The sequence below is a fragment of the Vipera ursinii genome, assembly GCF_947247035.1.
Source record: "Vipera ursinii genome assembly, chromosome: 2".
NCBI lineage: Eukaryota > Metazoa > Chordata > Lepidosauria > Squamata > Viperidae > Vipera > Vipera ursinii.
Window position 1 is genome coordinate 124,606,205 of NC_139513.1, and position 22,824 is coordinate 124,629,028.

Sequence of the window (22,824 nt, forward strand, 5' to 3'; positions counted from 1 at the left end):
TGAAACTTTTTAGTCCCATATTTATTCTATATGTAATCAATCCATTTTTTCCACTCCACAATATATCTCTGTTGCGAATGATCTTTCAAATACGCTGAGATCTTTGCCATTTCGCCAGGTTGGAAACTTTTAAAGTCCATTCTTCTATAGTCGGCAGTTCTTCCTTCTTCCAATATTGCCCTACTAAAAGTCTTGCTGCCGTAATTAAATTCAACATCAACTTAGTGTCCACAACAGTAGTGTCAGTAGTAATGCCCAGTAAATACAATTGCGGACAAAACTTTATCCTTTTCTTAAATATCTTCTGCATATTCCACCAAATTTTAATCCAAAATGCTTTAACCTTTTTACAGGTCCACCATATATGAAAATACGTTGCATCTTCACCACCACACCTCCAACATTTAGGCTGGCAGTTCGGATACATACTTGCTAGTTTTTTAGGATCTAAATGCCACCTATAAAACTTTTTTCTTTTACAAAAAAAGCAAGGCTATCATCTTCCCAGTTGTAATGTATGGCTATGGAAAGTTGGACCATAAGAAAGGTTGAGCGCCAAAGAATTGAGGCCTTTGAACTATGGTGCTGGAGAAGACTCCTGCGAGTCCCTTGGAGTACAAGGTGATCAAACCGGTCAGTCCTAGCGGAGATCAGCCCTGACTGCTCTTTAGAAGGCCAGATCCTGAAGTTGAAACTCAAATACTTTGGCCACCTAATGAGAAGGAAGGACTCACTGGAGAAAAGCCTAATGCTGGGAAAGGTTGAGGGCAAGAGAAGAAGGGGACGACAGAGAATGAGGTGGCTGGATGGAGTCACTGAAGCAGTAGGCGTGAGCCTAAATGGACTCCAGAAGATGGTAGAGGACAGGAAGGAAGAACGTTGTCCATGGGGTAGTGTTGGGTCAGGCACAACTTCGCAACTAACAAAATATTTAAGGGGCCACTCAAACCTTTGCTCTTACTGCCACAAGTAACAGAAAACAGTCTCTCTCTGAACTATATTAAATTACAATGTTCTGTATAGATTACTTCCTTGGACCTCTGCCATCACTGCCCCAAATACAAAGAAGTGGAGTTTTTTTAGTTTGAAACGATAACTTGGAGATGCAGTTTTACTTTGCCCTTACAGTACAAATCAGTAAGGCTTTAAAGGGGCATTTCTAAAAGATGCTGTTGACATACAAGCGCTTTTTAAAAAAAAACTTGTGAAACAAATGTCGTTTTTGCTCATTGCGATCGTAAGAACTACGCTTCCCAGCATGCTCGGCGTTCGGTGGGGGGCGTGGCATCCTCAATATCAGTGCACAGCCTATTTCCCCCATCATGCCTTGGGAAGCCATTTTGAATTTTTTTTTCCTCCCCCGCTTCTTTCCCGCTGCGGTTTGAAAGCTCCAGAAACCATCATGTTTCTTGGGAAGGCGAAACGGCGGCTTCCTACGGCACTCAAATTCTACCTGAAAGAGAACCGTCTCGCCACGTTTACCGAGTGGCCCTTCGACTCCGACTGTTCCTGCACTGCGGTCAGGGTGAGGGGCTCGTTTCTCCCAAGCCGGGGGGCTGGAGGGGGGCGCTTTTCTTCCATGGAAGTGAGCCCTCTTCTGTTTAACGGGCAATATTCCCAAGCACATCTGCAGGGATTCCCAGGCTGCTTTACTCACAAATGACAAGCTCCACGCACAGAGTGCGAGGAGGCTTCTTTATTATCATCATCATCATCATCATCATCATTATTATTATTATTATTATTATTATTATCATTATTATTATTATTTATTCCTTTTCTCGGGTGTCGTGCTTCCTCCCTCCAAAGAGGCTAGTTCAGGCAGGCTTCACCAGACTGATGTGAACGGCCAGTGTGGTGAAGCTGATTCCTTTAAGACTCTCCCAATCAGCGTCTTGATTTGAGCCTGGCAAGCCTCTTTCTTTGTACACTTGTCTATGCCAAGCAAACCTGGATGGCTAACAAGGATTCAAAACATGGCAGTACAATAAAATGTCCTTAGCTTCCGGTGTCTTGGTTCAACCCCTCTGGAGGAAGAACCAGCCGTTAATATGGGAAGAATATGTCCTTTTATGCTGGACAAATCAGTTACCTACCTATTTTCATGTCAAAAAGCTCTTGAAGGGGAAGTTCAATGGTTCTACAATGGTTCTCTCGCTCTGCAATAATTTTTATTCAAATTTACAAATACAGAGATAAAACACTAATACAAACTAAGAAAAATAAAAAAATGCAAAGAGATAGAAAAAAAGGAAATAAAAAATAACCAAATATATATATAAGATGACTCCCCCTCCTCCAGACAGGTACAAACAATGTCAGTAACTCAACACTTTCTCTAATATTTCAGTTAAAAAGTTTATTCCTATTTGTCATCCCTTATCAATAAGTATTCATGCTTGAGAATGAATCAGATTGATACTTTTTAAAATGGAAAAACTCTTTCCCCACTCTTGTGAATAAATACTAATTATTGATAATACTTGCTGTATACACTTCCTATTCCTTATTTCCTTCTCAAATACAGGCAGTCCTTGACTTGCAATCATTCATTTAGTGACTGTTCAAAGTTACAAAGGGACTGCAAAAAGTGACTTATGGCCGTTTTTCACACTTATGACCGTTGCATCATCCCTATGGTCATGTGATCAAAATTCAGATGCTTATCAACTGCCATGTATTTATGACTGTTAAAGTCTCCCAGGATCATATGATCATATGATCACCTTTTGTGACCTTCTGACAAGCAAAGTCCATGGGGAAGCCATATTCACTTAACTATATTACTAATTTAACTACAGTGGTTCACTTAACTGAGTCAAGAAATGTAAAATGGGGCAAAATTCACTTAGCTGTCTTGCTTAGCAACAAAATTTTGGGCTCAATTGTCATAAGTCGAGGACTATCTATAAACTATACTACCATTGACAGTTGTTTGTCAGTTGCATGCATATGATGAAGTGGACCATAATCTACAGCAGGGGTTACCAACCGGGGGTGCGAGACAATATTCCAGGGGGTGCGAAAACTTGGGTTTTCGAAAGTATAGTGTGCTGTATATGCATAATTTGTTGCCATTATTTCAAATTTTTGTAAGGGGTGTGACAATATATCAGAAGCATTGTAGGGGTGCGGGGTATAGAAAAGGTTGGGAGCCACTGATCTACAGTATGAAAGCTTATGATATAATATTATTAGTCTAAGCAACCACAATATATTTTCTGGTTTTACTGCAACAGTCCATGAAAAAATTATTTTCCACAAAATCGATCACAGGTGCCAAAAAGATTGGGGACTGTTGTTCTAAAATATATAGCCATATATAATTAATTCCCGTTCATGGATTACTGCCTTGTCGTGGTGAAGGGGCTTGCGTAATTCAATGAAGCTATGAGCTATGCCATGCAGGCCACCCAAGACAGACAGGTCATCTTTTTGCCCAAGATGGCGACGGCTGCTGCCTAAGCTCCGTGCTCCCTGCGTTGGGCTCCAAATGAGCTCGGGGGGAGTCACAGCCGTGGCGGCGACCTGATGGAGAGGCTGGAGGTGTTGCCAGCAGTCGGGAGGCCGCTTTTGAGCGATGCGGAGGCTTTTTTCCTTCTTTTCCTGGTCCTGCTGGCCCGAAGATCGGCTGAGGCGGGGAGTGCTGGCTGTGGCGTCGCTGCTTCCAGCTGGTAGGTGCTTTTCCCTTTCTGGAAGGCCTCCCAGCCCGAAGATCAGCTGAGGTGCAGCCGCCCCGTGAGCGTTGTTGTCCCCAGTTCCATCAGGGGGCTTCCCTCTTTTTTCGGAAGGCCTCCTGGCCCGAAGATCAGCCTGAGGATCGGCCGGGGTGGTTGTGCTGCTTGGAACGGTATTTCAGCAGGTGGGCTCTCTTTTCCTTTCGGCCTGAAGACACGCGGCCATGTTGCTTGGATTGTTGCCGCCCCCAGCGATGGCAGACGCCGCACTGCACTGGGCTGCATTGGGACTCCTTTTTGGGAGCCCTCCCGGCCCGAAGATCGGCCGGAGAAGGACCTTGCAGCTGGGATGGTTGCTGGACATTTGGCCCTACGGAGATATGAACAGGGGGTGGGCGCCTCTTTGGTGGTGTGAAGACCCCCCCTTCTCCGTCTGGACGCGCTGCTGGGCTAAAGGCTGGCTTGGATGAGCCCTTGCTGTCTGGTCTTCTGTCAGGCGTTTCTGTCAAAGATGGTGGCTTGATGGCCTGATGGTGTTTGGACCTTCCGTGATGAGACCTTGGTGTTTTGCTTGGTTGGGGAGGCCCTGGTTTGAGTTTCCTGGAATAGCTGACGTACACTGTACTTGGCACGAAGGACTGCCTTCTTAATCCCCCAGTTGGTTGGAGCAGGGTGGAACATGAACATTATCCCCACTCCTAAGACTTCCTATTGCCAGTTGATATGGTACCGGGATTACGCCGTGGTGAGAGGGCGGCGGGATTGTCCATCTACCACCCACTGATGTGAGATCAGTGGGATGGGTTTCCCTGGTACCCTGGACTCAGTCCATCCCTGGTGGGCTTTCCTCAGCGGCGGTGAGAGAGCGGCTGCGATTGATTCACCTGGTTGACTCGGGTGAGAGCCGAGTTAGACTGAGTTGGGGGGATTGCGATGCTTATCCTGGCTCATAACATCACATCATTATGTCATCTAATTGCTCATTGGTTTATGGCCCTATGCAGTTGTTATCATGATATGGTTCATATACAATACTCTAGCACGGACTTGTATGCTCTCAGGGGGGCTCCTCCCTCCTGGATACGACTGGTCGCCATGTCCCTTACTTCCCTTAAGGACGGGCCCAATTGTTGGGACCCTGAGAAGTGGCTGGGCTTAAATAGGGGCCTCTGGTGGAAATGCATTAAGAGGCCCCTTGTGTGTTTTTTAGCCGGTTGTTTTAAAGGGTTAGGGAGGGGTGGGAATGGGAGGGAGGGGGGAATCGGGGAGGGTTTTATCAATCGGCTGTCAGTCTGGGCCTCCGGTTAGTACCCTTCTATCCGGGGGCGAGGGGGATCAGGACCCTGAGCTCAGACTGGTGTATTTCAATGCCAGATCCATGGTGAACAAGGCTCCCCTCGTCCAGGAATTGATCGAGGAGGAACACGCGGATCTGGCATGCATTACGGAGACCTGGTTGGGCCCAGAGGGCAGTGTCCCTCTGGTTGAACTTTGCCCTCCGGGTTTCTGTGTGCTACGCCAGTCTCGGGCTCAGGGCAGGGGCGGTGGGGTGGCGGTTTTTATATGGGAGATCTTATGTCCGCGGGAGACCACCGTTGTCCAGATAGGCAGGAGTGAGTCCCTTCTCATGAGATGTGGCCCTCGGGCTCAGTTGGGTCTGTTGCTAACATACTTGGCGCCCAGCTGTGTGGCAACGGCCCTGCCTGAGCTGCTCGACACCCTCTCAGGGTTGACGGTGGAGTTTCCCAGACTTATAGTTCTGGGCGACTTCAACCTGCCTTCCCTGGGAGAGTCGTCAGAGTTAGCTCGTGAGTTCATGGCTTCCATGACGGCCATGGACCTGACCCAAGTAATTCAGGGCCCGACTCATGGGGCGGGTCACACCCTTGACCTGATTTTTTTATCTGGACAATGGTTGGATGATTTGGGAGGGGGCTCGCCATCTGTTGTCCCCCTGTCATGGTCCGATCATTATCTCCTGCGTCTGGTCTTCCATTGTGCCACCCCCCGCTGCCGGGCTGTGGAACCGACCAGATGGTTCCGTCCCAGGCGCCTAATGGACCCAGAACAGTTCCAGATGGCGCTTGGGTCCTTACCTATCTCCCTCACTCACAGCCCGGTCGATGCCTTGGTTGATGCCTGGGAAAGGGCGGCTACTGAGGCACTCGACCGTGTTGTACCCTTGCGACCCCAGACTCAGCACAGATCCCATTGGGCTCCATGGTTTACTGTGGAGCTCCGGGAGATGAAGCGTCGGAGACGGGGTCTAGAGAGCGGTTGGAGGTCCACCCGGTCTGAATCTGACCGATTGCGACTAAGAGCCTTTACAAGGTCTTACCTCGCTGCGATGAGGACGGCGAAGTCTAGTTACTTCGCTGCCCTCATCGTGTCCGCAGATAATTGTCCAGCCGCCCTGTTTAGGGTGACTCGCTCTCTCCTTCATTGGGAGGTGAGGGAGGAACCCTTACAGGGTCGGGCTGAGGAGTTTAGTCATCATCTGGTGGACAAAATCGCTCAGATCCGGACCGGTTTGGACTCTGACTGGGCAGAGTCTGGCATGGAGGAATCAAGCGGTCTTGAGCATGTTATCTGGACTGAGTTCGACTCTGTTTCTCCCGATGACGTGGACAGGATTATGAGGAGACTGAGCTCCACCACTTGTTTACTGGACCCGTGCCCCTCCTGGCTGGTTTATGCAGCTCGGGAGGAGACACGAGGCTGGTTCCAGGCAGTAATAACTGCTTCCTTGAAGGAGGGTATCTTCCCCGCTGCCTTGAAGGAGGCGGTGGTGAGGCCCCACCTCAAGAAGCCTGCCCTGGACCCGGCTGTTTTAAATAACTTATCGTCTGGTCTCCAACCTTCGCTTTTTGGTGAAGGTTGTTGAGAGTGTGGTGGCGCATCAGCTTCCTCTGTTCCTGGAGGAAACTGATTATCTGGACCCGTACCAATCGGGTTTCAGGCCCGGGTACAGCACAGAGACGGCATTGGTCGCACTGGTGAATGATCTCTGGCAGGCTCGGGACAGGGGATGTTCCTCTGTCCTAGACCTATTAGATCTCTCAGCGGCTTTCGATACCATCGACCATGGTATCCTACTGCGGCGTCTCAGTGGGTTGGGAGTGGGAGGCACCATTTTACGGTGGTTCTCCTCCTACTTCCTGGGTTGCTCGCAGTCGGTGTTGACGGGAGGGCAGAGGTCCGCCCCGAGGTCTCTCGTTTGTGGAGTCCCTCAGGGGTCGGTCCTCTCTCCCCTCCTGTTCAACATCTACATGAAACCGCTGGGCGAGCTCATTCGTGCTTTCGGGGTGGGGTATCATCAGTACGCTGATGATACCCAACTTTTTCTTTCCACCCCGAACCAACCCAGTGATGCACTCGACGTGATGTCCCGTTGCCTGGAAGCGGTCCGGGTTTGGATGGGGAAAAACAGGCTTCGACTCAATCCTGCCAAGACTGAGTGGCTGTGCATATCGGCATCTCGGATAAACCAGGTTGTTCCACCACTAATGATGGGGGGTGAGGTGTTACCCCCTGTCAGTAGGGCTCGCAACTTGGGCGTCCTCTTAGATTCATGGCTCAATTTTGAAGAGCATATAGGTGCCGTGACCAGGGGGGCTTTTGCCCAGCTTCGTCTGGTGCGCCAGTTGCGGCCCTATCTGGACCAAGATGCCCTACGCACAGTCACCCATGCGCTTGTGACCTCCCGGCTAGACTACTGCAACGTTCTCTACATGGGGCTGCCCTTGAGGACCACTCGGAGGCTTCAGCTGGTGCAGAATGCAGCTGCGCGAGTTGTTATGGGAGTTTCCCAATACTCCCGTGTAACACCTCTTCTCCGTGAGCTGCATTGGCTTCTGGTTGCCCTCCGGGTGAGATTCAAGGTGCTGGTAATGACCCATAAAGCTGTAAATGGCTTGAGTCCGGATTATCTAAGGCACGGGTCGGCAACCCGCGGCACACCGGCCCTTTGGAACCCAGTCGCCTGGTGCGCACGCACCTCTCTGAACGGGTGGAAGTGCGCGCGCAGCTCTCCAAACATTCAAGGTGGCGCTTGGTCCAGAGAAGCGGGAACTGGACGGGCCACGATTTCCCCTCCAGAGGAAGAAGGCACTGGATGCGGCCGGCTCCGCGGGGAAGGGGGAGCGGCGGCGGGGGCGATGGAAAAGCCGCAGAAACGGTAGGAGAGATGCTGACTGGTGGCGGCCTCGGAGGAGGCGGAGGGTGAGGAGGGAGGGAAGGGTGACCGGGCGGGGAAGGGGGGGTGAGCCAGAAGGAAAAGGGAAACTCATCCCGCAGAGCGGTTGCGAAAAGAGGGAGGAGATAAGCCAGCCCGTTACCTGTATCCGCTTCCTGTGTCTTCTCCACTGTGCCATAATGTCCCCGTTTTGGTCTCCTGGTGACGTGGGGCTGAGCCGGAAAAGGGGGAGGGAGAGACCGAGGGAGGGGGGAGGGAGGAAGGAAGAGAGAGAGAGAGACGGAGCCAGCGTCAGCCAGCGGGCTCACGAGGGGCAGCAACCTCGCGAGAGGCCGCGCGCAAGCCATTAGGACGGCAGAGGCTCGATCTGCCGTTCTGCAAGCCTCCGCCGCCGACAGAGGCTCGATCCGCCGTTCTGCAAGCCTCTGCCGCCGGTTAATACCCTGTATTCAGCTCTGGGAAGTGAGGGGGAGGGAGGGGGAGTTTGGGGGGAGGGGGAGCTCCACGGTGCAAAAATAAAGCCCTGCCGCTCTTCGCGTTGCTTGCCCAACTGGCTGTCACGGGACCGCACGGATCGCCTCGCTCCCACCGGCAGCTGATTCCTTCGAGTTTGGTCTCGAGCGATTTTGCATTTTCTCCAGTGCTGAAAGCCACTCGGGGAACTTGAGTTACCGGCTCTCCGATCGCTCCACCCTCATCTTCTCTTCATTCCCGCTTCCCCTTCCGAAGGTTCCTCTCGCCGTCCGTGACTAAAGTCCCACTCCCACCCCCCGCGGCAGGTTGGATCCCCCCCAACTATCTGAGTACCTACAGCCCCGCGCTGCCCTCCCCCGGGCCACCGCCGCCAGAGAGGACGGCTCTGAAGTTAGATATTCCGCCCGTAAGTCGCAGAGGGACCCCAGGTGTTCATAATTGATCCATAAAAACCTAATACCGAATAAAAGTACGATACATCAATAAAAAGATCCAATTTGATTTTTCCCCCCCTGCCCCCCCCCCACACACACAGGTTGGAGACCCTCCGACGTGGCTTGGGCACCCAGAGGCTCCCGCTGCCCCCTTTTCTCCACCGGGCGAGAGAGGCAAAACGTGCACCAGCCCTCCCCCCATCCACCTCCAGTATCGATGGCTCTGCCAAAAGAAAAGCAGCCGAAGCAAGCCTCCCATTGAGAGAATGGGGCGGCGGAGGCTTGCAAAACGGCGGATCCAGCCTCTGCCGGCAGTGGAGGCTTGCAGAACGGCGGATCGAGCCTCTGCCGGCGGCGGAGGCTTGCAGAACGGTGGATCGAGCCTCTGCCGGCGGTGCACTTTTTGCCTTGTTTTGCGCATGCGCGTGCGTGCATGCACGCGCGCACACATTTTGCGGCTCCCACTTTTTTGTGTTTGTGACAGAACCAGTTCTGAGTGGCTCTTTTCCTTTTTCCGGTTGCCGACCCCTGATCTAAGGGAACACCTGCTGCCCGCATCAACTTCCCATCATCCTGTGCGCTCCCACAGGGAGGGCCTTCTTAGGGTACCGTCGGTTAAGGAATGCCGGCGGGTTATTCCCAGAGGAAGGGCGTTCACTGTGGGCACGCCGGCCCTTTGGAACCAGCTTCCCACGGAGCTTAGGACCGCCCCCGACCTTCGCTCATTTCGTAGGGACTTGAAAACTTGGTTTTTTGAGCTGTCTGGCCCAGACTGAGAGGTTTTAATTATTTAATTAATGGGGTTTTAGTTAAGTTCAGGGATTAATTTAATCTTACTTTTAATCGTTTTTAATTGTATGTGATGTATTTTAACTTTTAATTTTCCCTGTAAACCGCCCTGAGTCCTACGGGAATAGGGCGGTATATAAGTCTTGGCAGGCCTTGCTAAAACAGACCATAAGTTGTTGAAGGTCTTTGGCAGAGTGAGCAGTAACGGCAGCATAGTCAGCAAACAGGAAATCCCGTAGGCATTTCAGCTGGACTTTAGACTTTGCTCTCAATCTAGAGAGATTAAATAGTTTTCCGTCTGATCTGGTCCGGAGATAAATACCCTCTGTCGCAGTTCTAAAAGCATGACATCAAAAAAGATCCTGAATAAAGTTGGCGCGAGGATGCAGCCCTGCTTCACTCCACTTCGAATGTCAAAGGAATCTGATGTTAAGCCATCAAAAACTACAGTGCCCTTCATTTCCTCGTGAATGGACCTGATAATGTTGAGGAGCTGAGGTGGACATCCAATCTTGAGGAGAATTTTATAAAGACCGTTCCTACTAACCAAGTCAAAAGCCTTCGTAAGATCTATGAAGGCTACGAAAAGTGGCTGTCTTTGTTCCCTGCATTTCTCCCTGTGTTTCTTCTAAGGGAAAATACCATGTCAGTAGTGGACCTGTTGGCTCGGAATCCACACTGTGATTCTGGGTACACTCTCTCTGTAAGCACCTGGAGCCTCTTCAGTACGACATGGGCAAGCAGCTTCCCTACAACACTGAGAGGAGAGATGCCGCAGTAGTTGTTAGTCATCCCTGTCACCTTTGTTCTTATACAGTGTGAGATATTTGCATCCTTCATGTCCTGTGGTACTCCACCTTCCCTCCAACAAAGACAGAAGATTTCATGCAGTTCGGTGGGGATGTTCTCTTTGCAGCACTTCAGAATTTCAGCAGAAATGTTATCTTTCTTGGATGCCTTGCCAGAGGCAAGGGAATCCAGGGCTGTGTTTAGTTCTTCTAAAGTTGGTTCACTGTCAAGCTCCTCCAAGACGGTAGGCACTCAATATTATTTAATGCTTCTTCAGTTACCCTATTTTCTCTGCAATATAACTCAGAGTAATGCTGCACCCAGCGTGCCATCTGCTGTGCTCAGTCCTGGATAACCTCGCCTGTAGCAGACTTCAGAGGGGCAGATTTCTTCTGTGTTGGACCTATGGCTTGATGCCATCATACATCACCCTGATGTTGCCTGTGTCAGCTGCTATCTGGATCCAAGAGCAAAGCTGCAGCCAGTAGTCATTAGCACATCTCCTGGAGGTCTGTCTGACTTTGCTATGAGCAGCTCGCAGAACCTGTAGGTTGTGCTCGCTGGAACAGGCTTTATACGCAGTTAGAGCTCTCCTTTTTTCCTCGATGGCTGGCGTCAGCTCCTCCGAATAGGTTTCAAACCAATCTGCTGTTTTGCTGATCTCTTTACCAAACACTGACAAGGCGGTGTTATAAACAGCATTCTTGAAATATTCCCATCGTTCAGATGCATTTGCTTCAGCACCTTATAGAACTAACACCAAAAAATGATGTCCTTATCATCATTGGGGATTGGAATGCTAAAATAGGAAGCCAAAAGATAACCGGAATAACAGGCAAGTTTGGCCTTGGAGTACAAAGTGATGCAGGGCACAGGCTGACAGAATTTTGTCAAGAGAATACGATAGTCATAGCAAACACTCTTTTTCAAAAACCCAAGAGATGGCTCTACACATGGACATCACCAGACGGTCAACACAGAAATCAGATTGACTATGTGCTCTGCAGCCAAAGTTGGAGAAGCTCTATACAGTCAGTAAAAACAAGACCAGGAGCTGACTGTGGCTCAGACCAGGAGCTTCTCGTTGCAAAATATAGGCTTAAACTGAAGAAAGATACACCCAATTGAATGCAGAATTCCAAAGAATAGCTATAAGAGATAAGAATGGCTTCTTAAATGAACAGTGCAAAGAGAAAAAACAATAGAATAGGGAGGACCAGAGATCTCTTCAAGAAAATTGGAGAGATGAAGGGAACGTTTCATGCAAAAATGGGCATAATAAAGGACCAAAATGGCAGGGATCTAACAGAGGCAGAAGAGATTAAGAAGAGGTGGCAAAATTACACAGAAGAACTATACAAGAACGAGCTTAACTTCTCTGATAACCACGATAAGGGCATCACTGACCTCAAGCCAGACATCCTAGAATGTGAAGTGAAGTGGGCCTTAGGAAAGCTGAGCAACAACAAAGCTAGTGGAGGTGACAGTATTCCAGCTGAGCTATTCAAAATCTTAAAAGACGATGCAGTAAAAGTGCTACACTCAATTTGCCAGCAAATTTGGAAAACTCAACAGTGCCCACAGGATTGGAAAAGATCAGTTTACATTCCAATTCTAAAGAAAGGCAGTGCCAAAGAATGTTCAAACTAGTGCACCATTGCATTCATTTTACATGCTAGTAAAGTTATGCTTAAAATCCTACAAGATAGACTCCAGCAGTATGTGGAACAAGAACTACCAGAAGTACAGGCAGGATTTCAAAGAGTCAGAGGAACTAGAGATCAAATTGCCAACATACGTTGGATCATGGAGAAAGCTAGGGAGTTCCAGAAAAACATCTACTTCTGCTTCATTGACTATGCTAAAGCCTTTGATTGTGTGGATCACATCAAACTGTGGCAAGTTCTTAAAGAGATGGGAGTACCAGACCATTTTATTTGTCTCCTGAGAAACCTATATGTGGGCCAAGAAGAAACAGTGAGAACTGGACACGGAACCACTGATTGGTTCAAAATTGGGAAAGGAGTCCAGCAAGAATGTATACTGTCGCCCTGCCTATTTAACTTATATGCAGAGCACATTATGAGAAAGGCAGGGCTAGATGAATTAAAAGTTGGAATTAAGATTGCCGGAAGAAATATCAACAACCTAAGGTATGCAGATGATACCACTCTAATGGTAGAAAGTAAAGAGGAACTAAAGAGCCTCTTGTTGTGGGTGAAGAAGGAGTGCAAAAGTTGGCTTAAAGCTTAACATTAAGAAAACCAAGATCATGGCATCCGGCCCTCTCAATTCCTGGCAAATAGATGGGGAAGAAATGGAGGTAGTGACAGATTTATTTTCCTGGGTTTCAAGTTCACCACAGATGGGGACTGCAGCCAAGAAATTAAAAGACGCTTGCTCCTGGGGAGGAAAGCCATGGCAAATCTAGACAGCACACTAAAAAGCAGAGACATCACCCTGCCAACAAAAGTGTGTATAGTCAAGGCTATGGTCTTCCCAGTTGTAATGTATGGCTGTGAAAGTTGGACCATAAGAAAGGCTGAGCGCCAAAGAATTAAGGCCTTTGAACTATGGTGCTGGAGAAGACTCCTGCGAGTCCCTTGGACTGCAAGGCGATCAAACCGGTCAGTCCTAGAGGAGATCAACCCTGACTGCTCTTTAGAAGGCCAGATCCTGAAGTTGAAACTCAAATACTTTGGCCACCTAATGAGAAGGAAGGATTCACTGGAGAAGAGCCTAATGCGGGGAAAGATCGAGGGCAATAGAAGAAAGGGATGACAGAGAATGAGGTGGCTGGATGGAGTCACTGAAGCTGTAGGCGTGAGCTTAAATGGACTCCAGAAGATGGTAGAGGACAGGAAGGCCTGGAGGAACATTGTCCATGGGGTCGCGATGGGTCGGACACGACTTCACAGCTAACAACAACAGTCTATTAGATTATGTTGAAGTAAAATCAAATATATTTATAAATAAATAAACTCATGCATTTCTTAAATAAAATGGACATGTGAGTTTGCTTCAATGTTATATTTTTCAGTGTGTTGCTCGGGCCATTTTTTCAAATGAATCCATCTTGCAAAAATCCTTACTGAGGAGGTGCAATAATCCCTCTAGTTTAAGGGTGGCCCAGAAGTGTTCCCTAAAACATCTAGTCAATTGAAGTCATGCTAAGAGGCTTGAGGATTCAGTTTTCATTTCCCCTGGAGAGCCTGTGAAAGTTGGACCATAAGAAAGGCTGAGCGCCAAAGAATTCAGGCCTTTGAACTATGGTGCTGGAGAAGACTCCTGCGAGTCCCTTGGACTGCAAGGCGATCAAACTGGTTAGTCCTAGAGGAGATCTACCCTGACTGCTCTTTAGAAGGCCAGATCCTGAAGTTGAAACTCATACTTTGGCCACCTAATGAGAAGGAAGGATTCACTGGAGAAGAGCCTAATGCTGGGAAAGATTGAGGTGGCTGGATGGAGTCACTGAAGCAGTAGGCCTGAGCCTAAATAGACTCCAGAAGATGGTAGAGGACAGGAAGGCCTGGAGGAATGTTGTCCATGGGGTCGCGATGGGTTGGACAAGACTTCGTAACTAACAACAACTTATAATTAATGTTAACCTGAGAGCCTGTAGTGGTTAAAATGCAGGATTAGGAATGGCAAGACCCAAGCACTAGTTCTCCCCTAAACCAGGAAGTCAAAAACCATTAGTTCAGAACTGTATTGGACCAGAGTGGTTGATTATAGTCCATAAACCTCATTGAAGAGGTCTATATATTTCAGCGAATTGATACAGGTTAATCATAATGCTAACCTGTTTGTTATAGAACATTTAAAAGTGTGCTCCTAAATTTTTAAATTTACTTTCCTTACCTTGCTTCCTATTCAATTTTTTTTATGATTGTGTATATTAGCTAATCTTAGAAATCTGAAATAGTAACCGTACACAAAAAGTATTACTACTATTTTCCTGTTCTTTTCACCTATTTGTAACAGGGTAGAGTCAGAAGTTACTTAGAATCAAGGAGAACCGCAGCGAAATCATTTTTCAACTATAGCCCTTCCAGTTTCAGAAATAATTTTTATATAACACGAAATGTATAACTTCGTTGAATATTTTTTTTCTCCTTTGTCTTGCTCTCTCTTCCCCCTTTCCCAATGCAGATGGCTGAAGCTGGATTCATTCACTGTCCTATTGAGAATGCTTCCGATGTGGCACAATGTTTTATATGCTTAAAAGAATTAGAGGGATGGGAACCTGATGATGATCCCATGTAGGTACTCTGGAATTGTTATCCTAAGACTTTTAACGATACCCTCTTTATATGTGCACGATTTAAATCTCTAATTTGTTTTACTAAGTTTTCATCTGTAATATAATGTTTTAATTGAATTGGACTCGGAAACGGAATTAGTTAAAGATTGTATGATAAAGTGGGCACAAAACATACAGGAACCAATTCCGTTGGATACTTGGGAGGTAATTTGGGTTAGAAATGTTAAATTTACTCAGGCTCAAAATTTAAGAGAAAATTTTTATAAAATGGTTTTATAGATGGCATTTGGATCCCAAAAAGTTGTCTAATATGTATCCTAACCTACAGTCTAAATGCTGGAGATGTGGTAGTTTAGATGCTACTTATTTTCATATGTGGTGGACTTGCAGAAATATAAAAGCTTTTTGGATTAAAATTTGGTGGAACATTCAAAAGATTTTTAAGAGAAAGATAAAGTTTTCTCCACAATAGTTTTTATTGGGTATTGTTGTAGATTGTGATACCAAAGAAATCAATTTGATGTTGAACTTGATAACAGCAGCACGGTTACTGGTGGGACAATATTGGAAGAAGGATAGTTTGCCTACTATAGAAAAATGGGTACCTAAGGTATCGAATCTTGCAGAAATGTCTTAAGATTTCTGCTTATTTGAAGGATTATTCGCAAGAAAGATATATTTCAGTTTGGAGGAGATAGATAGATTATATTCAGAATAAATATGGGACTAAAAAGTTCCATTTAGCTTATGAGTAGATTTTAGATTTTTATTAATTTTAGTATTAATATTGATTATATTATTATGTTTTTATGTATCAATGTTAAATGGGAGTTAAAGCACATTATGAATTTGGTTAATTTTATAATGGATAATTTTAGTTAGAATATGATTATTATATTTATGACCCTGTATTCAGCTCTGGGAAGTGGGGGGGAGGGGGTGGTTTGGGGCGGGTGGGTTTTGGGGATGTTCTGTAAAAAGTTTTTGTAAAACTCTTTAATTAAAAAAAAAGACTTTTAACGATACCAGATAAGTTTTAGGAAAGATAGCTCAACTGTACTTAGGCAAACTTGCAAAACATTATATTTCATTGGTATAATTAAGGATGATAGAATTCTATACAAATACAGAATTGCAGTATTAGATATTAATAATTTATTATCTACTCTTTTTCCGTAGTACTGTTAAAGCCACATCAAACAAATTAAGCCGTTTTTCAAAGTCAGGTTCCACACCTCTATCTGATTATTAGTTGTATGGCTGACAGTAATTTTTATAACATGATTAACTAATACACTGCAGTCGGTACAGCTGGCTTCCATTTTTGAGCGGAGGGTTTCCACTCAAGTTCTCCCCCTTTTTTTTCCATTGAGGTAAGAGGATGGGAACGTGGAATCTTGACTATGAACTTACACAGTCCAGAAACCTCTAGAATATCTGGTGGGATGCATGTGAGCATTTATATATTGTCCTGTCAGCTAACCTTAAATTCATCTGCAATATCTGTTCTTTTCACCAGAGGCCTACATTGGCAAGACACAGAAAAGACTGGTATAAAAGTATCTTTACTTTCTGACCTTTTTGAAAACACATAAGCTGTTTTGGAAATCAGTTTGACTAAAGAGGAGAATGCAGATATTAATCTTTCTCTTGATGTGGTTAGGCGTGATTATGGGTAATGAGTCATGACAAAATGTATATCACTATATTCTATCTTTTCGCCACAGGAACAAAGGAGTCAGAAAGGCAAGCCAGCCCTTGGGAATTTTTTTCTTCAAGAGGCACCAAAGTGATGCCCCTCGGGAACAGTGGGAGGGACTCTCAGCCCCTAAGGGAGCCCGAGAAATGTTCCAGTCTTCTGACTCCCATCTTTGACATATATAATAGTGTTTTATGTAAGCTTGCCCAAGCCTTTCCCAAAAGTGCTACACATTTCATCCAGTTATAAGCATACATTTTATGGCCATAACAGCGCCACGGGAAGGCTGTTATTTATTTTATTCTTCCCAAAAGAATTGAAAGAACAATTAAAATAGTTCATTTAAAAAGATAGTCTGGTCCTAGAGCAATTGTTATTCTACAAATGTAGAAATAGGGCATACGATAGAAAGGAAGGCAGCTACACACACACTGAGAAAGAATTCTATAATCTGGCTGGCAAAGGCCCTACTTCTAGTTAATTTCCCACAGGACCAACAGCAGAGTTTCCCCACCTGGCATATGTACATGTTTTGGGGGAAAGTAGTCGTTTAATAGTAAATTGATGGACAAAAGGTTTGTGTGCAGTGGGGCATGGGATCCAAATTAGGGCGGCATCCTTCACATGTAGTATGCTTGCTAATTATTTTAATTGCCTTTAAAAATCCATTGCATGATTATGACTTGTATTTCAAATTTCTAGGGAAGAGCACCGTAAACACTCCCCCAAATGTGCATTTCTTGCTCTACAGAAAGACGTTTGTGACCTGACAGTACAGGAGTTTATAAAACTTCGTAAAGAGGTGATCATGAACTTGATTGTGAGTATAACTTGCAAGGAACCATTAACTTATCCTGAGTACTCTCATCACTCTGCAGGAGTTTGGTAGCATCTTCTCAGATTAACGTATTTTATTAAAGAGCGAGCTATATCTCATCAGGTGCATGAAATGCCAAATTGATATAAGAATTAAACTGGGACAACACAGAGAATTGGGAGCAGGGAGGAGAAGACAGGTTACTCAGATGTAGGTTACATGCAATATAGATTATAGGTTTCTTATCGCATAAGAATTGTGTTGTATTAAAGTCTTATTAAGGGATGCGGTGGCTCAGTGGGTTAGGACGCTGAGCTTGTCGACCGGAAGGTCGGCAGTTTGGCGGGTCGAATCCCGAGTGCTGGGTAGCAGAGTGAGCGCCTGTTACTCGTCCCAGCTTCTGCCAACCTAGCAGTTTGAAAGCACGTAAAAATGCAAGTAGAAAAATAGGGACCACTACGGTGGGAAGGTAACAGCGTTCTGTGTGCCTTTGGCGTCTAGTCATGCTGGTCACATGACCACGGAGACGTCCTCAGACAAGCGCTGGCTCTTCGGCTTTGAAACGGAGATGAGCACTGGCCCCTAGAGTTGGAAACGACTAGCACGCATGTGCGGGGGAACCTTTACCTTTACCTTAAAGTCTTATTGTGTTTGTCCAGACCTCCTGAGATAGCTTGAAGCCTTTTGACATATGTGAGTTCAGCAATTTCTTGATTCAGCAGTGTTGTCAAAGTTTCTTTTCTCCAAAATTTCTACTTTAACACCTTTAATGTATCCTGTGAGGTTGAGATGTTCTAATGTTACTTTGCCCTTGTTCTGAGTCTTGTATTTGGTGAAGAAGCTGTAATAAAATGTGTTAACCTGAAAAGATACAAGACTCCTTTCAGTTTTTTTTCCTATCATAAATTATTGCAGCTTTCCTTCTAGGATGTCTTATTACTCTGCTTTTCCTAGTGTGTTGTAAGGGTCATATGGCTACATGTGCGTAGGCTACAGTGCGTAGGCCTGACTATTACTGGCTGATTTCTATCCTAAGGTGAATTGTTTAGGTACATTTCTCTTCATCAGCATAATATTCCCTGTATAGTTTTTTCCTATAACTCAAGAGCTGCCTATTTATTAATAGGAATATGTCTTTTTAATTTTCTTCTAGGAAGAAGAAGTTAAGCAGAAAATTATCGAGATGGAGAAATATGGTCATCTGATCCATGGAGAAATAGACCGCCAGTGTTCATAAACAGTGTATGCCATTGGATGATGTGGGCTTTTTAACTGTCTAAATGGTATTGAGCAAAGTTGAATTGCTCAAAGTCTGCTGTTCAAGTTTAAGGTTTTTAATATGAAGTTTATAGAAGTTTATGAATTCCTTCTGATGTGTTTATGAATAAATATTCTCTTTTTTCATAAAATACCACGTTTATCATATTGTAATAGTTTCCTGGGCAAACTTGTTTTCCCAGTGTTGCTGTCAAGTGCTAAATGACCCATTCTTGAAGTAGGATCAGTTGAGAAGAGTGGGTGAACTGCTTTCTTAGGAAGGTGCTTTATTTTGATTATGTCTTTGGTTCTTTGGAATAGTTATCCTCATAGAGGTACTGTAAAACAGCAGGCTGCTTAGAACACACGCAGCCACTTGTTGCATTATTTACCTCCTATGTAAGCCCTCTCCCTACATAGCCACTGTTCAGTGTCCAATAAAGCTGCAACCTTTAAACAGGTATAGGTAGAAATAGGAGGGGATGTGTAATTTGGAAGCTCTGCAACTACCAGCAAATCGAAAAGCAGCTGAACAAAAGAAGATATTTTCCCTTCAAAGTAGTGAATAGTTCAGAGGAAAAGAAGCACAACAAAAATAGTGGCACAGCTAGGAAAAATGTGAGTACAAAATAATATGGAATACTCTACATGCCGATCAGTAATAGAAAAGATAACAGCAAAAGAAATTCTAGACAGGAATTAAAGCAGAATAATATTCAAAAGAAAACTTAGTTATATCAGTATTACTATAGATAGTAATATAGAAAAAATATAGAATAGAAGCAATAGAAAATATGTATAGACTTGTAGGTTTCATATTTCACTAGTATAAACTAAAAAGAAATGTTAGAAAAGATTCCAAATATCCTATCGCATGCTAATAGTAGAGTTTGTTTTGCTTATGAGAGAAAACGAACAGAGAAAACGATCCTTTAGTGGATTTGCAATCGTCAAATGAAACTAAATGCCAGAACTTTTAATAGTGTAAATATTTAAATAGTGCACAACTAACTTTCAAAATGTATTGTTTGCAGAAAGATTGACTGGATATGTAGGATGAACAGTTTGATGATTCATCACCATAATTAGGTCTTGTGTGGGGCACACGGGGCAGCAAGTGCTTTCCAGTTTTTTCGATCATTCACAGCATCTTCGGCATTGTCCCAAGGGACATTAATAGTCTTAAGATCTTCCTTAACTGTTTGGTACCAAGTTTTCCGAGGCCGGCCACGTTCCCTCTTTCCTCCAGAAGGTATCCAACATAGAGCAATTTTTGGATTCTGGTCTTTAAGCATACGTAAGATATGGCCAACAAGCCACATTCGGCACTCATTCACAGTTCTCGATAGGTGTTCTAAACCTGATCTTTGTAGTACCTCTTCATTAGTGATGTCATGATTTGAGATGCGAAGTATTCTTTTCAAGCAGCATTGTTGGAAAACATTTAATTGTTTAATCATCCTGGTTGTACACTTCCATGTTTCACAATCATATACTGCAGTTGGTGTAAAAACACTTGAAGAGTTTTATCTTTGTGGTAATACTTATAGCTGCCGTAGACCAGATTGGGCACATGCATTGAAAAACAGCTGCTGCTAAACTAAACTAAATAAGAATTGGAAGAACAGGGCATTGAGCTATCATGGTGGCCACACATGCAAATGCAAATGAGATATGAGAAAGAAGCAAAAATATATGGTTTTTACAAAGACCAGGCAACATTAGACCAGATACTATTGTCATCAGATGACAAATTGATTAAAACACTACAGCTTTCTGTTAAATTTAAAGATGGAAGATGAACAAGTTAAAGTTTTTTGGGCAAAAAACTTTGGGCACAATGTAGAGCTAGAAAAATGGCAAAACGTATGGGAAAGACTACAAAATAACGAGGGTAGCTACTTATAAAGAAAATTTATATAAAATGGCACTCACCACTTGCAAAATTAGCAAAAATGTTTAAAAATGTGTAGCAATTGTTGGAAATGCAGACAAAATGCAGGCATGTACTATCATCTTTGGTGGACATGCCCTAAAGCAAAGAACTTGGTCAAAAATACATAGGTGGCTAGAAAAGATGATAGGAGCACATGTAAACTATAATCCGGAATTATTTCTTTTAGGCATAATTTCAGAATATTAGGATAAGAAATGTGCATACTTAATATTACATATATTAACAGCAGTGAGAATTATATTTGCTCAATACTGGAAAAATGAAGAAATACCATCTGAAGAAGACATAAGAAAATTTTGGACTGCAGAAATGAAAATGATTCAGCAAGATTCAGAATACTTTCAAACATGGGAAAATTTTTATAAATGGTTAGAAAAACGGAATAAAGGGTAGGAATGGAAATTGTACTATTAATGTTAAACACATAAACCCAGACAATGTGTTGCTTATTAAATACTAAAGACTGTTAATATAAAAAATAAAATGTACATGAAAAAAAGAAACAGCCGCTGCCATTCCAAGTCAATATAATTAAGGTTCTTATCTATATCCCCATTGATAGATATAATGCTGCCAAGTTAAGTAAATTATTGGACTTTTTGTATAGCCTGGCCATTGACTGTTATAGGCATATCCTGAGCACTTGCATAAACTTGGTCTTCTCAAAATTTATGTGTAAGCCAATTTTGCTGGCCTCGTTATCTAAAGTGGTGATCATTTCTTGCAAGGACTCTTGTTTCACCAAGCAGTGCAATGTCATCCACAAAATCTAAATCTCTTAGATGTTTTATCCATTGCTCTATGCATATCAAACCCATGGAGAAGAGAAACAAGGGTGGCAATAGTATAGATCACTATCTTACTCCTGTATTGATCTTAAAGAAGGCTATGTTGCCACATTCTGTTTGAACACAGAAGCTAGAATTGTAATACAGATATTTAAAGATGTTGATAAAACATTGAGGAATACCATAGTACTTTACAATATTCCATAGTGATTCTTGATGAATCAAGCCCGACCACTTTTTGAAGTCAATAAAATTGATTTCCATTGAAATTCTAAAACTGTTTTAGATGATATTTCTTAAGGTCTGGTTGTTTACCAGAGTGTCCTTTCCTGAATCCTGTTCTTCACAGATATGTATCCGCTTGATGCTGCAGAAAGCATAGTACTTTTCCAGGGACTGATAGCAACATTATGCCCCTCCAGTTATTACAATCACTGAGATTCCCTTTCTTTGGAACTTTAATTATTACCACCCCGCCTTCACTATTACGGTACACATTCCTGGCGCCAACAGTTGCTTAATAAAATAGGGAGCTCTTGCACCAAACTGTCTCCACCATGTTTTAGGAGCTCTGTGGATGAGGGGTGAGGGGTGACATGATAGCAGTGTTCCAATATCTCGGGCTGCCACAAAGAAGAGGGAGCCAAGCTATTCTCCAAAGCACCTGAAAGCAGGACAAGAAGCAATGGATGGAAACTAGTCAAGGAGAGAAGCAACCTAGAACTAAGGAGAAACTTCCTGACAGTTAGAACAACTAACCAGTGGAACAACCTGCCTCCAGAAGTGGTGAATGCTCCAACACTGGAAGTTTTTAAGAAGAGACTGGCCAGCCATTTGTCTGAAATGGTATAGGGTTTCCTGCCTGAGCAGGTGGTTGGACTAGATGACCTCCAAGGTCCCTTCCAACTACTACTACTACTTCTCATTATTATTATTATTATTATTATTCCTACGGCACTCAAGTTCTACCTGAAAGAGAACCGTCTCGCCACGTTTACCGAGTGGCCCTTCAACTCCGACTGTTCCTGCACTGCGGTCAGGGTGAGGGGCTCGTTTCTCCCAAGCCGGGGGGCTGGAGGGGGGCGCTTTTCTTCCATGGAAGTGAGCCCTCTTCTGTTTAACGGGCAATATTCCCAAGCACATCTGCAGGGATTCCTAGGCTGCTTTACTCACAAATGACAAGCTCCACGCACAGAGTGCGAGGAGGCTTCATTATTATTATTATTATTATTATTATTATTATTATTATTATTATTATTATTATTATTATTATTATTATTATTACCTGTCCAAGCCAGCTGCTTTGTCATTTTTAAAAACAATATTTTGTTTTGAACTTCAGTGATTGTAATTGGTTCCTTATTAACTTCAAGGTCTTCTGGTTGTGCAGTGTTGGTAAAATCATACATTAATTGTGATGTTGATTCACAATTATGTAATTCATTCCTTCTCAGTAAACAGTATTACTCTAGATTGCCTTTTAAAAGATTTAAGAAAAATTGAAAGGGTGTCAATTTCTTTGAATGATGGTGGTTAAAATAGATGTGGGATTTAGATGCTTGCCAATTAGCTAAAGAGTAGTGATTTTATTTCATTTGTAGATCTTAAAATATCAGGTCCCTGTTGGGAATTGAATGATGTGATTGACCATTTAATTGTGCCCCTTAAAACAAGAACTGCTCTA

At 44.2% G+C, this 22,824-nt stretch overlaps 1 protein-coding gene across 1 annotated transcript; it reads left to right on the forward strand.

Moving 5' to 3' along the window:
- Positions 1-1,202: 1,202 nt before the first annotated feature.
- BIRC5 (baculoviral IAP repeat containing 5) lies at positions 1,203-18,541 on the forward strand. The gene is made up of 4 exons (XM_083352119.1): positions 1,203-1,525; positions 14,511-14,620; positions 17,024-17,141; positions 18,292-18,541. Exons 1-4 carry the CDS (start codon positions 1,214-1,216, stop codon positions 18,373-18,375), a joined length of 624 nt encoding a protein of 207 aa, XP_083208245.1. The 5' UTR covers positions 1,203-1,213; the 3' UTR covers positions 18,376-18,541.
- Positions 18,542-22,824: the final 4,283 nt, after the last annotated feature.